The 14,816-nt window shown below is 38.2% G+C and overlaps 1 protein-coding gene across 4 annotated transcripts in view; it reads left to right on the forward strand.

Annotated features, from left to right (window-relative positions):
• Window positions 1-355: 355 nt before the first annotated feature.
• LOC113675300 (tripeptidyl-peptidase 2) overlaps window positions 356-14,816 on the forward strand; it is a 33,200-nt gene continuing 18,739 nt past the window's right edge. For all 4 annotated transcript variants that reach the window (XM_089208786.1, XM_089208788.1, XM_089208787.1 and 1 more), the window contains exons 1-21: window positions 356-538; window positions 1,621-1,749; window positions 5,152-5,247; window positions 5,916-6,020; window positions 6,158-6,282; window positions 6,991-7,088; window positions 7,487-7,552; window positions 7,846-7,931; window positions 8,533-8,601; window positions 8,939-9,015; window positions 9,560-9,687; window positions 9,881-9,980; window positions 10,074-10,207; window positions 10,305-10,356; window positions 10,549-10,589; window positions 11,392-11,429; window positions 11,907-11,972; window positions 12,665-12,773; window positions 13,594-13,698; window positions 13,968-14,029; window positions 14,126-14,202. In XM_089208786.1, the coding sequence (XP_089064912.1) occupies window positions 377-538; window positions 1,621-1,749; window positions 5,152-5,247; window positions 5,916-6,020; window positions 6,158-6,282; window positions 6,991-7,088; window positions 7,487-7,552; window positions 7,846-7,931; window positions 8,533-8,601; window positions 8,939-9,015; window positions 9,560-9,687; window positions 9,881-9,980; window positions 10,074-10,207; window positions 10,305-10,356; window positions 10,549-10,589; window positions 11,392-11,429; window positions 11,907-11,972; window positions 12,665-12,773; window positions 13,594-13,698; window positions 13,968-14,029; window positions 14,126-14,202 (1,925 nt within the window). In that variant the 5' untranslated portion in view covers window positions 356-376. The remainder of the gene's footprint in view (window positions 539-1,620; window positions 1,750-5,151; window positions 5,248-5,915; window positions 6,021-6,157; window positions 6,283-6,990; window positions 7,089-7,486; window positions 7,553-7,845; window positions 7,932-8,532; window positions 8,602-8,938; window positions 9,016-9,559; window positions 9,688-9,880; window positions 9,981-10,073; window positions 10,208-10,304; window positions 10,357-10,548; window positions 10,590-11,391; window positions 11,430-11,906; window positions 11,973-12,664; window positions 12,774-13,593; window positions 13,699-13,967; window positions 14,030-14,125; window positions 14,203-14,816) is intronic.

Consider the following 14,816-nt stretch of genomic DNA (forward strand, 5'->3'; position numbering starts at 1 on the left):
TTAGCACAGCTGGGGATTAGCTAGATTGCAAAACTTGTGATGGACTGAATATCCACTTCAATTGCGGGTATAATGCGATCCCACTCCTGGTAAAAATTGAAAATTAGAGACCAAATCTAAAATGGCACTAGGGTAGAGTACTGTTCTCAAGTATTCATCGTATTTGTACTTGTCAGAAAACCCCCAAAATGCCAACTAGACTACGCTATTCAAAGCTTTTATTGAATGTTTTACTCCCATAAGACCTATTTCATGGCTTTCAAAAGCAAACGTGTTGTGCTTATTCACAAACGAAACCACCATCTACCCTTCCCCGGTTATCATAACCTCCGTTCCAGAATCACTGGGTCAGCGGTAATCTTCACTTGGTTCAAAGATGGCGGCTATCAACACCGGCGATTTTCCTATTCACGGGCTTTTACCCAAGCGAGAAACGGGCGCTGATAGATTTTTGGCTAAATATCCCGAGTATGATGGCCGTGGAATTGTAATCGCTGTGTTTGATACAGGAGTTGATCCGGGAGCTCCCGGTTTACAGGTAAGTTCTAGTTCAGGCAATTGTCCGGATTTAATACTCTAAATTTTTTTTTATAGATGTTGTAACTCAATGAAAGTGTAAAGGAAAATTAAATCCATTTGCACTTGTCTCAGTTTCAAGTCACTACCAGTAAAACGGAGATTTTTAGGCTTGCAGAAAGTTTAGTTTGAGTCAGTTTTGTGTTACCATTGACGTAACTTGCCATTTTCCCGCATTTTAACTAACCAGTTGCCCAAGGACACTTGATTTACATCGATAAGTCTACTAGTCTAACAACTCCATGCCACTCTGGGGATAGTGAGACATGTCAAGGGAAAACTCTGATGTGATGACATAAAGAACAAAAGACAAATTGGTGAAACAACAAAATGAGAGAACTTAGTGAAACAGTATTAATTAGGTTTCTCTGTGGTGGAAGCCAGTTTCTATGTTAAATTTTAGCCACTCTTATTATTTCCTGCAACAGGCAACCCACAGTTTGAGACTTTTAAAATTTTTTGTTAACTTAAAAGTTGGAGAGGCAACTGAACAGACTGAATTAAATACTTTGTTTAAGACTTCTGTGGTGACAATAGATGGTATTTGGCAATATAGGGAGTAGTTTCTGGCAATAATGCTGAAAATTGTTTCTTTTTTTGGTGATTTGCTGAAGGAAATCATTATTATGATTGTGCTCCATATGAAGTTAAGGATTATGTAAGGGAAATAATTTGAATAGTTAATTACTTTCTGACTTCTCAGTGACCTGGATTATTTTTTTTCAAATTTATTGTGAGGTGTTTCGAAGGGAAGTTAAAACTTTATCCAAATGATAAATCACCATCCAGTGAATAAGTGTTAACCAAATATTCTGTGCTATAATCTTCCATGGCAGGTTGTTCAAATGGTGGATAATGCCATCTAATGGGTAAATCACTATCCAGTGGATAAGTGTTCAGATAACATACTATGTTATCCATTGGATAAAGATTTGTCCATTGGAATTATGCATTATCTACTCTTGGAACAATGGTGGCCAGAGAGGGATAGAGAGCTCCAGTGTGGTAAACTTTGGCATCTGATTAGCAATTTTTTTTTTCAAGGAAACCCCTGATGGACGACGAAAAATAATTGATTTAATTGATGCCAGTGGAAGTGGTGATGTTGATACCTCAACAGTTGCTGAGGCTGTTGATGGCTGTGTGACAGGACTTACAGGAAGGAAACTGAGGGTTTGTTTTTGATGTCTTTGGCTATCCTTATTCTCTTATTCTGACCAGTCCATTTTTTCTTTTAGCTGAAAGTTTTATTGTATAATTTTCAAGACTTTTAAACTCTCAGAACAGAACAGCTTTATGGGCCTGATTAATTACAGTGACCTTTTGATAAACTGCTCCTTGATACCAGTCCATTTCAGGGTAATACCTGTGTCTCTCTAGCAATTTGGCAGATTTCTAAGGCAGTAGGTTGGCACCCATTTATACTCTAGAGTGGAGAGGGGCATCATTCATGAGTGGAGAGTGTATTTCCTAAGAACCAAATTAAGTGATGGCCATGGCTTGAAAACAGACCTTTTGATCTGGGGTACAGTACACAAACTACTAAGGTTACCATTTCTCCCATAAGCATGTGAATAGCTCTTTTAAACTGTTTTATGTGCTTGGGCAATATTGGAGGTCATGTGTCTCACAGTCTAAGTTCTGAAACACAACACTTCACTATTGTGAATGGCTTGATTGGATCTGATGTGAAAGACTAGATTTGAGAACAGTAAGAGTCCATTGGCTGATTGATTAAATTCAATCATCTGATGTCAACATTAGCGGGTGGATCCTCTTTTGTACAAGAGTAATTATGTGCTTTTTCTACAAAATGGAATTTGTGTAAGTGTCTGCAGCAAATCTTAAATTTCACTCTGGAAAAAAAAGGAAACTTGCAGTCATGCATCTGTAAATAATACATTCTGAGGTGGATTGTTTTGAGGCAGAATATTAAGAGAAGAAAATTTTGTAAACAGATCATGGCTTTACATTGCAATAAGTCATAAGTAACTGTAATAGGGGATGTTACTACACAGATAAATGTAGGAACTAGTGAGGCAATGATAATGAAACAAGTATAGGAAAAAAAAAGTCCACACGTTTAAAAGATGAGTTAAAAGTGATTGTAGCAAATCAAGAGACAAATGTTAACTAGAAGTAAAATTCAGTTTGGAAAAAAAAACTCAGAATGGATCAGAAAAGATGAATTAAGAAAAATAATGAATTCAGTGTGTAGTCAAGGAGGAGATTCCAAAAAGAGGCCAAAAGAAGGCTCTGTCTAGCACTTCCACTATACAGAAGGTTTGATGTCAGATTTCAAAAGGCTGATAGCCAGACAATCATGGATATTTCAGTCATAGTCACAAATTAAGGGGTCAGTGACTTGCTGGGGTGGGGGGTGGGGACTTTTGGAAGCACCAATATATATGGGTTCAGGAACATGGGATAATTACATTGGGTCAAATAGTTACCATGGAAATGGTTGTAAAGTAAAACCAAGATAAACATGGTTTTATTGCAATATAGTTGAAAATGCTCTTTAAATTAACATTTCTCCTTCAAAACATTTCAAAACCTTTTTGGGTCAATTGTTCATGTTTTGTTGCTAATTTTTTCAATTTATACTGAAAGAATAAATGGCAGATGTTGTTGGCTTGGAAAAAAAACAAACATATTTAATGGAGTTCTTCTTGTCATAGCAATCAAATACAACATCCACACAAGTGCATCTTTTTTCCCAGATGGGACAGTTATGACCTCCCAGTACTTATTGGCAAGCTGTCCAAAAGTTGGTAAACCCATATTTCTCCACATCTGCACAAATGCAATTGATACTTCAGCAGTATAATATACATGAAGTCTTGCTAGAAAAAAAAACCCATGGGAGCCTTTACAAGAGCTCATCGACTTTCCAATCAACTAAAAAGCTTCTTGCTTTTAGTAGCTCTTATCAGAGCTCATTGTCTCCCAAAGTGAACAGCAAAGTTCTTGTGTTTGGGAGCTCTTATCAGAGCTCATTGACTCCCTGACTGACCAACAAACTTCTTGCAACTTCAATTAGTTTCAGCCATTACATGGGTAGTACTAAATTTAGTAATGTCATAGAAAGCTGGGTCAACACTGCATACTGCCACAAAAAATTTGACTGACTGACCAACAAACTTCTTGCAACTGGGAGCTCTTATCAGAGCTCACTGATTCCCCAATTGACGAACAAATGTATTGGGATTGGAAGCTCTTATCAAAGCTCATTAATTCCCCAATTGACCTAAAAACTGCTTGCAATTGGGAACTCTTTTCAGAGCTCATAGACTCCGCAATTGACAAACAAGCTTATTGCGATTGGGAGCTCTTATCAGAGCTCATTGACCTTCCAAGCGACCACTAAACTTCTTGCAATTGGGAGCTCTTAGCAGAGCTTATTAACTCTCCAATTGACCAACATAGGTATTGTGTTTGGGAGCTGTTATCAGAGCTCATTGACTCCCCAATTGACCAACAAACATATTGGGATTGGGAGCTCTTAACAGAGCCTATTGACTCCCCAACTGAACAAAAAACCTTTTGTAATTGGGAGCTCTTATCAGAGTTCATTGACTCCCCAATTGACAAACAAATATATAGCAATTGGGAGCTCTCATCAGAGCACATTGACTCCATTTATTTCTTGGTTTCCTTAGCAAAAGTTGCCATGGTTAAGTTTAACCAACTAATGGAAATTATCCCATATTATTAGGTACTTTCCAAAGTTTCATTACCCTTTGAAATTTTATTTTATTTGTTTGAGTAGTTCTGGATGTTTTGCTGATAAGTTCCAAAACACATGAACATTGCTACTTCTGAAGGTGCTTTACAACCCCCAATAGCAAGTCACAGACCTGACAATTTGTGACTAAGACTGATGTGGCAATGATCTCTGGGTATCAGGCCATCATCATCTGATGTCCAACTTTTTTTGTAGTGGGGGTGCTTATTATAAAAAAAAAAAAAACTCTGTGTTAGCATATTGAGTGCATCAGGGTATGTATCACATCAATCAGATCACTGCATTAGGGTATTATCTTGCACTAATCAGATCACAGCATTGGGATATACTAGAACCAATCAGAGTATTGTTCATTATGCCAATCATGCATGAAATTAGGAACACAATATGTTGCAATGGAATTAACCCAACATTGACACACACCAAGAGTGACATATACTCATCCACCTAGAGTAATGCTCATGTCCTTCGTGATGACTTTGTAGACATGCGACTATAAACCAAGAAACAAGAGAGTTACAGAGAAAATTTTAACAGGCTAATTGAAGAACACAGTAAGAAGTATTTTATTGATTAAACTGAGGCAAGGCACAATCCATTGGCCTTAACAATGCAAAAAATCACATGGCATGCCTTCTAGAAAGATCAACATCAATTGCAAGATAATTTTGAACCTGGGCTTTTCCACAGGAAACCCATGAAATAACTTGAACCAGAATATGCTGTTTGACTAAAAACTACATCCACTCACTAGAGCAGCAATTTTTTTTTTATAGTTGTTAAAGTGTAACTTGTTGTGTACTTAATTTAATGGGTTTTTAAAACAGATTCCAGATGACTGGGAGAATCCCTCAGGCAAGTTTTTCATTGGTGTGAGGAGTGCTTACAGTTTTTTTCCAGCAAAGCTGAGAGAGAGACGAGCGGTAAGTAAATGAATACATTGTGCATTCTTGCTTCTAAATTTAGTGTTCTTTTGCAACTCTAATCTTTAAGTTGGTAATGTTTGAAACTCCAGTCAATTGAAAGGTGGCTTTCATTGGTGGGTTCCATCACTAGTTGCCTCAGATTCAAAAAGTGGTTTTAATTTTGTAGCAGAGTTATGACAGGGAGAAGTATTGAGACTAAGGAGAGTTAGAGGAGAGAGTAGAATAAACAAATTAGTGGGCCATTCAGTAACAACTCCAGTATTTTCTGTTAACACAGCTCTGGTGTCTCAGCACTTCCAGGAGGTAATTAATTGGTTAATAAGCTTTTCTGTGATCCCTAGATGACTGGAACTACTCAGTTAACTATTTACACCCTAACACCAGTATGCATATTCTTCATACTGTTCTCTATACTTTTTCTAGGCTTTTGTTAAGGAGAATTTGTATAACAATCTAGAGCTTCTTTTGTTGGTGATCATGGCTTTTATTCTCCTGACCTCAATGTTTGATTCAGGGGTGACATTGTAAAGAGAAATTAGATGTTAGTCACTCTTAGGGGTGAAAGGGTTAGGTGCATGTTTTAATCAGTGTAGGTTAGGTTATAGCTAGTGCTGTCAGATTCAAGCAGCTTTAATGGAATGGTACCCTGTCTTGTTCACTTTTAGAAAGAAAGGCGTGAGAAGCTCTGGGACCCACCTCACCAGGTGTGCATCTCAGAGGCAACAAGGAGGCTTGATCAATGGGATGCAGAACATCCAAGTCCTTCAGTGGTAAGCATCTTTTTTAACATCATAAGGTGATTAAGTGTATGGTTTGGTTATGGCATACTTGCTGACTACCTCAAGTCAAATGAGTGAGATTTTTATCCTCAGTCACTAGATATTTTTTTTTTTTTCGGTGTACATAGCATGAGAAGTTAATCAGAGAAGATCTTCAAGCTCAAGTAGAGACCCTTGCCAGTCTTGAAAAGAATTACTCTGACACTGGGCCTGTTTTTGACTGTATTGTGTTTCATGATGGATACACTTGGAGGTAATGGGTTAAATTTTTACTGAGACTCACCCCTCACCTCTGTCCCTCTCCTCCACCCCCACCCCTTGCCCCTTCCCCCCTTATCTCCCTTCCCCCTTCACTCTTTACCCCTCCCCCCTTGCTCCTTGACTCTTGCTGCTTGCCCCCTTGTGTAAATGGCAATGATAATCATGGTTTTTGTCTAAACTCTCCACTTGCTTTCATCAAAATCATTTACAGCATGTGCTAATTTGGTTTCTAAAAATCATAAAATGTTTAAATATTTTAAAATATGAACTGAAGCAGGCAATGAAATACAAGTAAATTTTGAACTGAAATGCTGCCTCAAATTTAAACCAACATTACAATGTATCCTTCAGCAAAGTTTTAGAATATGTTAGAGACTAGTTTCTTTTCGCCCTGTTTTTGTTTTTTCATCTCCTTACAGTATCACTGCGGTAGGTTATGAGAAAAAAGGAAATGATCACCAACTAAAGAACTTAAACAAATTCTCCCTTTTAGCATCTTAGGAAATGTGTGGAGAACAATGTGAACAAAATATATACTGATGTTAGGTTGTAAAGGGTTAAAAGGGAATTTTATTTGGTGATACAAATTTTTTTGTCGTAAGACTGTAAATTTGAAGTGAATGTTTAGGATCTATATGGAAGGATTTTTAAGAGATAGAACATAAACAATTTTCAAAGTTTTTCCTTATACCATCTTTAGAGCTTGTGTTGATACATCTGAGAGTGGAGACTTAGCCAGCTGTACTCTGCTGGCCAATTACCGAGAATCTGGACAGTATGCCACATTTGGAAAAGAAGGTGTTAATTATTTCTTCAAATAACTCTTTGTTGATAATGTCTCTATTTTGCCCTCCAGAACTAAATTTTTCCAACCAAATTTTATGAGGACTCAGTAGAGAGAAGGGGCTTACTCAACCCTTTGATCCCTGAGCGTGACAAGTATCTAATTTCTCCTAACAATATCACCTCTGAATCACACATTGAGGTCACGAGAATATAGGAGATGATCACCAACTTAAGAAGCTCTTGATCGTTAAACAAATTCTCCTTCCCAGCACCTTAGGAAATGTATAGAGAACAGTATGGAGAATGTGCATACTGATATTAGGTTTTAGAGGGTTAAAACTCCACACTTAAAAGGGTAGCTTTTTGCAGGCATTTCTTATTATAATAATAATGCCTGAATTATTTTTCAGATTTGTTCAACTACAGTATCACTGTTTATGAAGAAGGCAAAATACTGTCAATAGTAGCAAATGGAGGTTTGTATATGTGCATCATTCAAGGTTTGAGACCGGGGTGATTTTGTTTTTAACCCTCTAGCTCCCATCAGTGACCAAGACAGAATTTCTCCTCATGGTATCAATACAATATCAAGCAGACAATTGATGAGAATAAAGAAAAATATAAACAAGAGAAATATTGGTTGATCCAATACCAAATTCTCTAAATTAACATTGACAGAGTTGTATGGCAGACAGTAAGGAGAATTACTGAGATCTTGGGAGTGAAAGGGTTAAGGGGCATAATAGTCTTTTTTTTTGTGTGGTTCTAGGTACTCATGGCACCCATGTGGCCAGCATAGCAGCAGGGTATTGTCCAGATGATCCAGCACTGACAGGCATTGCTCCTGGTGCTCAGGTGTACATGATATTCTAGTTTAACCCTGTAACTCCCAGAAGTGATTATCTTGTAACCTCTTGCCAACAGGCACTGAGAATAATTGACCTTATCAGGTAGAAGTTGTTACCTTCATTTAACATCAAATTCTTGTAACTAATTTACAAGGAAATGTGTAGCAGCTAGAGGGGAGAATTAACAATCAGATCTTGGGAGTTTAGAGAGTTAATGGAGCAAGGTTTCAGTATTTTGAGATACTCTTCTGTGTCATCAAAAATTGTGTTTGCTAGGGAAGGTAGAAAAAGTCTCTCAAGGTTTTAATGCACAAGGAAGCAATTAGGGTGAGGCATATCCTTTACACCCTAACATCAGTATCAATATTCTCCATACTGTTCTCTGTACATTTTCTTAGCTACTGACAAGGAGTTTATGTTTGATAATGAGAGCCTCTTAGGCTGGTGATCATTGACTTCATTCTCATGATCTTAATAAACGATTCAGCAATAACACTGTAGGGAGAAATTGAATGCCAGTCACTCTTAGGGTTTGAAGGATTAAATGAAGAAGCAGTTATGTGAAAAGTTCCTTTGTATAAGAAGATTATGCTTTTTTTTTCCCTCAGATTCTCTCAGTTAAGATTGGTGATTCAAGATTAAAAACCATGGAAACTGGAGCCTCCATGATAAGAGGAGTAAGCACTATTAATAGAGAAAGATGTCTTTCGTCTTATCAAAAGTGTGGGACAAAGATAATATTCTAAGTCCCCCTGAGGAATGGAAGAGCATCAGAACGTTTGTTTCCTCATGGGGACTCAGAATATTTCTTTGTCCCATGCTTGTGACAAAACGAAAAACATCTTTCTCTATTTCTTTACCAAGCTCAAAACTTACTATCTTTCTTATTCTATTTGCAAGCATTGTTAATTTTGCCAATTTTTCCTGACATGTCTCTGGTGATCAACCTTTAATGATCTGATTTTTTTTATTTTATAGTTAAGTAGATTTTTTATTTAAAGAATTTTGTTTTAGTTGATTGCAGTTCATCAGTACAAATGTGATCTTATAAATATGAGCTACGGAGAAGTGAGTCATTGGCCGAATTCAGGGTAACAAATGAATCCTTTAGTTTCTTTTTGTGCTGTCACATTCATAATGATGATGATAACAACAATAAAGATGATGATGATGATGACAATGTCAGTAACAATGGTAGTTGTAATAATGACAACAAGAAATGTTATGCAGAAAACCTCCTGTCACATCAGTTGGAGGGTTTGGTGAGTTAGTGATAAATTACCTTGAACCCCAAAACAAGATGTTCAGGGTTGTTTCCAACCCGAGTTATTCTGTTCTGTTCTCAGGGAAGAAAAATTAACTCTCGTGGTTCCATTTCAGACCAGGAGTATTAAGAGGCCATGAGGCTTGAAAAAATCTGCTTACAATCTCAATGAGAGGGTTTTAGAGAGGTCAGGTGGGGAAAATAGTTGCCCATGCATCACTACGCGCTCCATAGTGCGTATAGTTTGCATTTACTACGCGCACATGGGAGGAGCTGCAATACAGCCACGCAGTATTATAGATATCATAGCAAATCCACTTTAAAATGTGCAGGTTATGTTTATTTAGCTTTTGTTCTTTGTTGTGTTGTAGACGTATAATAGAACTCATGAATGAACTTGTGGACAAACACAAAGTGATATTTGTGTCCAGCGCTGGTAACAATGGCCCAGCTCTATCCACAGTTGGATGTCCAGGGGGCACTGCAGAGTCTCTTATAGGTAAAATTTTTAGTAAAATTAATTTTGAAGATACAGTGGCATAATAATTGTTTAAGGTTATGGCATTTAAAGGATACCAATAAAACAGAAAAAACAAACTAAAACTCTTTGCCAAGGTTTTTTCTTTTTTTTTTTCCAAATTAAGCCATTACGATTGTAAGAGCGCTTATTCTTGGTTTTGCTCATTGTTCAGGTGTTGGAGCTTATGTGTCACCAGACATGATGGCTGCTGAGTATTCTATGTTGGAAAAACTACCTGGAAATCAATACACATGGTCCTCGAGGGGTCCAACGTAAGGAGAGTTTTTTAGGAAAATTCTGGATTTAAAACATCTGAAATTGTAATTTTAAGTGCAGAGCTCTGACCCCCATTTTTTGTATCACAGCACAGATGGCTCATTAGGTGTGAATATCAGCGCACCGGGCGGAGCAATAGCTGCTGTCCCCAACTGGACGCTGAGAGGAACACAACTGATGAATGGAACATCAATGTCTTCACCTAATGCTTGTGGAGGAGTTGGTATGAACTGAAGACTGCAGCAAAAAATTGTAAGTGTTAGTCAAGTTTTTTTGTTGTTTAACTCATTCCAGTTTCTTTTCCCGAATTTATCTCACAGCTCTCCTGCTATCGGGTCTCAAAGCAAATGATATTGCCTATTCTCCGCACAGGTGAGCTTTTGATTTTCAGTCATTTGTTTTAGGCTTTTTTTGTCTTTGGTAGCTCTTTTCAGAAGGCCACAGCTTGATGAGACTAGTATACGTGCACCACTGGGCTTGTAGCTTGTTGTAGCATTTTAAAAATTTTTTTTTTTTTTAACGAGGATAGTAATTAATACATTAAAAATTTGTTTACGTTCTCAGCATTCGTAGAGCATTGGAAAATACTGCCCTTCATGTGGAAGGTAGAGCACTGTGTGTATTTCTTTAATTTGTATCATGAGAATAATTTCCCGTTTAACCCTTTACACCCTAAGATCAATATGCATATTCTCCATACTGTTCTCTGAACATTTTTTAAGGCGCTAACAAGGAGAATTTGTCAAACAATCAAGGGCTTCCTAAGTTGGTGATCATTTCTTTTATTCTCATCACCTTCATGTGTGATTCATGAAGTTAAATGATGGTCAGTCTAAGGGGTCAGAGGGTCAACAAATTGCTTTTATGTTGCCGTATGTCTGTTCATATGTAGATTGGAAATAATGTCAAAATGGAGAAAGAACCATTAAGAGGCTTAACCTTCTACAGCCTCACATCAGCATGCATATTCTCCATACTGTTCTCCATACATTTTCTAAGGAGCTGACAAGGAGAATTTGTTTAACAATCAAGAGATTTTGTAGCCAGTGATCATTTCCTTTATTCTCATGACCTTCATGTGTGATTCAGAGGTGATATTGTTCGGAGAAATTAGATGCCAATCACTCTTAAGGGTCAGAGGGTTAATAGCCTCAGGCGAGTGTTTCATTGCTTGTTTTTGGTAGATTTGTTCGTCTACCGTGGTATGTAACTGAAAAGACAGACGGAAATTGGAATATATTTATTTTTATAATGAGGAGAACAAAATAATCTCCTGTTATGACGTCATTGGTAATCTGACTTGCAACAGATCGTAGTTAAGCGCCAATCTGAAAGCGTCTCCATTTTTACAACAAAAGCAAGTTGATAACTACCCACTCTCATAATTTTATTTTATTTTTTTTGCAGGACTTGATAGACTCACGTTAGGACATGGCCTCTTACAGGTTAGTCAGAGATATTTATAAATAAAAAGCGGCCTCGCTCGCGCGATCTCATAGGAAACCATATTGAAAACTGACGCTTGTTGGGCCGAACGGGTTGACATGAGCCGTTCCAGAAAAAGCCGTCCGGCCTCAGTGCACATGTACTGCTTTGTTGCAAAAAAAAAAGAAAGAAACAATGTCGCTTTTGTTGCAAAAAATGAGTGACAGCAGTGACCAAAACTAAATGAGAAAAGAAGTATGCGGTATTGGGGGAGTGTTGTCATCTAAACGTACGATGACACAAAGACAGTGTCAGCCAGAGTGAAATACGTACTCAAAGCAAATCAAAATTAAGGTAGAGACACCTACGTATGATACGTTGAAATTTTTCAGCCTGAGTTATGGTTAATGTGGGTGGGTAGATCTAGCTTGAACTCCGTACCTTGTTCTCCACAGCTAAAAAGGTATTCAAGATTCTTTTGTATTGTTTCATTTTAGGTCGACAAAGCGTTTGACTTTTGTCGAGAATTTTCAAGAGTTCCAGAAAGAGATGTTAGATTTCAGGTAGGTAACACACGAGGTTTACTTGAAATATTTCTTCACACTTGAAAAAAATGCGTATACGTGTAGCTATTGTTTGAACATTTGCACAATTGATTGAGTTTTATCGCAGTATTCCATAATACAGTGCGGGATGCGTGGGCCTAAAAGTTCAGAGTTCAAACCCGGCCAGGATCTCTGTGTTGTGTTCTTGAACAAAACACTTTCCTCTCCCCATGCCTCTCTCCACCCAGGAGTATAAATGGGCACCGGCTAACAGTCAGAGAATCCTTGACAAAATGCTGAGGGTAACCTACGATTTTCGAACATCCCACAAATGAAGAGTAGCTAGACTGCTACCATCAGTTGCAAAAATGTTAAGACAGCTTCTCACACAAAAACGTATTATTATTCACAAATCGGCTACGTATAACTAACAGTCCCCCGCTCCTTCTCCCCTCTCAAAGTTTTGTCAATTTAACTTTTGGCCATGGTGTAATTTTGTAGCAGCATTGATAGGTGGGGAGGGGGAGCGTAGTTTTTGCATGATCAGGGACATTTCACCAACGATTCAATAATCTAAAATATCTAAACTAATTTTGCTTCTGATTCTGGTTACTTTGCGAGACTGAACGCGGGATGAGAGTTCATCAGGGACTACCACTTGGATCGTGTGCCGTCTTTAAACGTTTCTTCGATATTTTTTGCTTGCTCAGATTTCTTGTTCTTCTGGCAAGAGAGGAATTTATCTTCGTGAATCCAGTCAGCTGTGTAAACCCTTCTTTGAACAAGTGTCTGTGTCAACACATTATGATGAAGATGTTGGTAAGTTTAATTTCAAATGCAAAGTTGCATTTCTCAAGAAAGTAACTTGTGGAGAAATAGCAATTTTCAATCGAGTATTGAAGGTAACTCGAGATTGCTTTATTTTTGCTGTACTTTGCTCTGTGATTGTTCCAGAAAACTTGCGCCACTCTCTCGACTGTACTTTGCTCTGTGATTGGTCCAGAAAACTCGCGCCACTCTCTCGACTGTACTTTGCTCTGTGATTGGTCCAGAAAACTTGCGCCACTCTCTCGACTGTACTTTGCTCTGTGATTGGTCCAGAAAACTCGCGCCACTCTCTTGACCAATCAGATGCAAAAGTAAACCAAATCACTCGCGTTTTCCCGCACTTTAGACAATTTAGTCGGTTTTCCTTGGAGTTCTCATTGGCTGTTAAAGGTATTTTCCTTTCTTCTGATTGGCCGATTTGGTCACCTAGGTTTTGATTTACAAAACTCCAACGAAAAGCGCTCTGATTGTGTGTGGTTCTATGTGGAAGGAGCCGAGTAGTCATTGATACCATGATTCTCCGAAGATGGCATTTAAATCTTGCCAGATGGGTGTCGTTCAGGGTAAAACAAAATAAAATCAGTTTTGTGAGGGCATGTAAAATAATCGCCTGAAACATAAGCCGCGGCTTGGATCAAAGACTACAAACAGACGTCGAACAATTTACCAGAGGTCTATCGACGGTCTCCGACAACGTATCGACCTCTTACCGATAATTTATCGACGGTTTATCGAAGATTACTGGCTATCTAATGATCTTCTCATTTTGTTTTATGCTTTGTTTTATTTTTATTCTTTTCGTTTATTATAGCTAACGATGACAGATTAAACCTCAACCTCCGACTTAGTTTGGTCAGTTCAGTGTCGTGGGTGACTGTACCGGATCATTTTGTCCTCATGAATACAACGAATACAGGTTTGTAAGAATAAGAGTACAATGAAAAGATAAAGTAGTCATTTAATTTGACGGAACAGAAGCAGTAAATAGCCTGGGTTCGATAAGTCTGTACGCCAGCTAGGGAACTGGAACCGAGTGCGATCAGGTGATGTGCATTTTGAAATCTCTCGAGAAAATAAGACAAACACGGTTTCCATTCCTGGCTTTGGGTTAAACAGTCCAAACCATTGCTCATTGAAAGAAGAGTTTGATCCAACTGACTTCTGATCTGTTTGTATTTCTTTTAGTGCGCAATTTCTATGTCAAGGTTGATCCTCTGGGTTTGCCGCACGGGGCGCATTATGCTGAGGTAATTAAACCGACAAGTTTGCAAAAGTGATTGTGGTGCACTAAAATAATTGCAAAGGGAGCTTGCTGATACGAGAATTTCGTGACTTTGTTTCAGGTTTCCGCTTACGACATTAGCTGTCCACAGCGAGGACCGTTGTTCAGAGTTCCAATAACAGTCATTAAACCCAACAGGTATGTGCCTAGGGACCAGTAAAGCGCTTCCCGATTGAGTGCGTAAAACCAAAATCCAAAAGAATCTCTACAAACAATCAATAGAAAGGAAAGCACCGATATCTGGACTTTGCTGCCGCCCCTTTCACCCCCCCCCCCCCCCCACGTGTGGAATACGTGATAAAATGCAGGTTGTTTACTAGGAAATGACATGTGATGGGTAAAGTCCAAGGTTAGGTAAGGTGAATTGCATTGGTAGACAACGTCAAAGCACGTGAGAGTTGCGTCGAAAATTTACCTACAATAGCGTTTAATTTCATGTGAAATTTTTCAGTGGATTAGGATTGTATCGTTAAATTTAGGCTGGTTACTGGAAAATGTCATTTTATCGGGGAGTGGAGTGGGAATGGAGAACTTCCTAAAGCAAACAAACGGATATTAACATGGTATTCGACATAGAAAGTAAATATAACCTGGTGATCTTTTCGACCTTCGCCAAAAGAGAAACCACAAGGCGAAGACAAGAGCATCAATCAAATATGCCTCATGCAGATGCTTTGCGCAAATTTTACCAGAGTCAGCAAATCTAGCCCTTCCAAAACAAACGCTCCAGTGATAACTTCGTGTTAGGCCTT

This window comes from Pocillopora damicornis, chromosome 6 (genome assembly GCF_964200805.1).
Source record: "Pocillopora damicornis chromosome 6, jaPocDami1.2, whole genome shotgun sequence".
NCBI classification, from domain to species: domain Eukaryota; kingdom Metazoa; phylum Cnidaria; class Anthozoa; order Scleractinia; family Pocilloporidae; genus Pocillopora; species Pocillopora damicornis.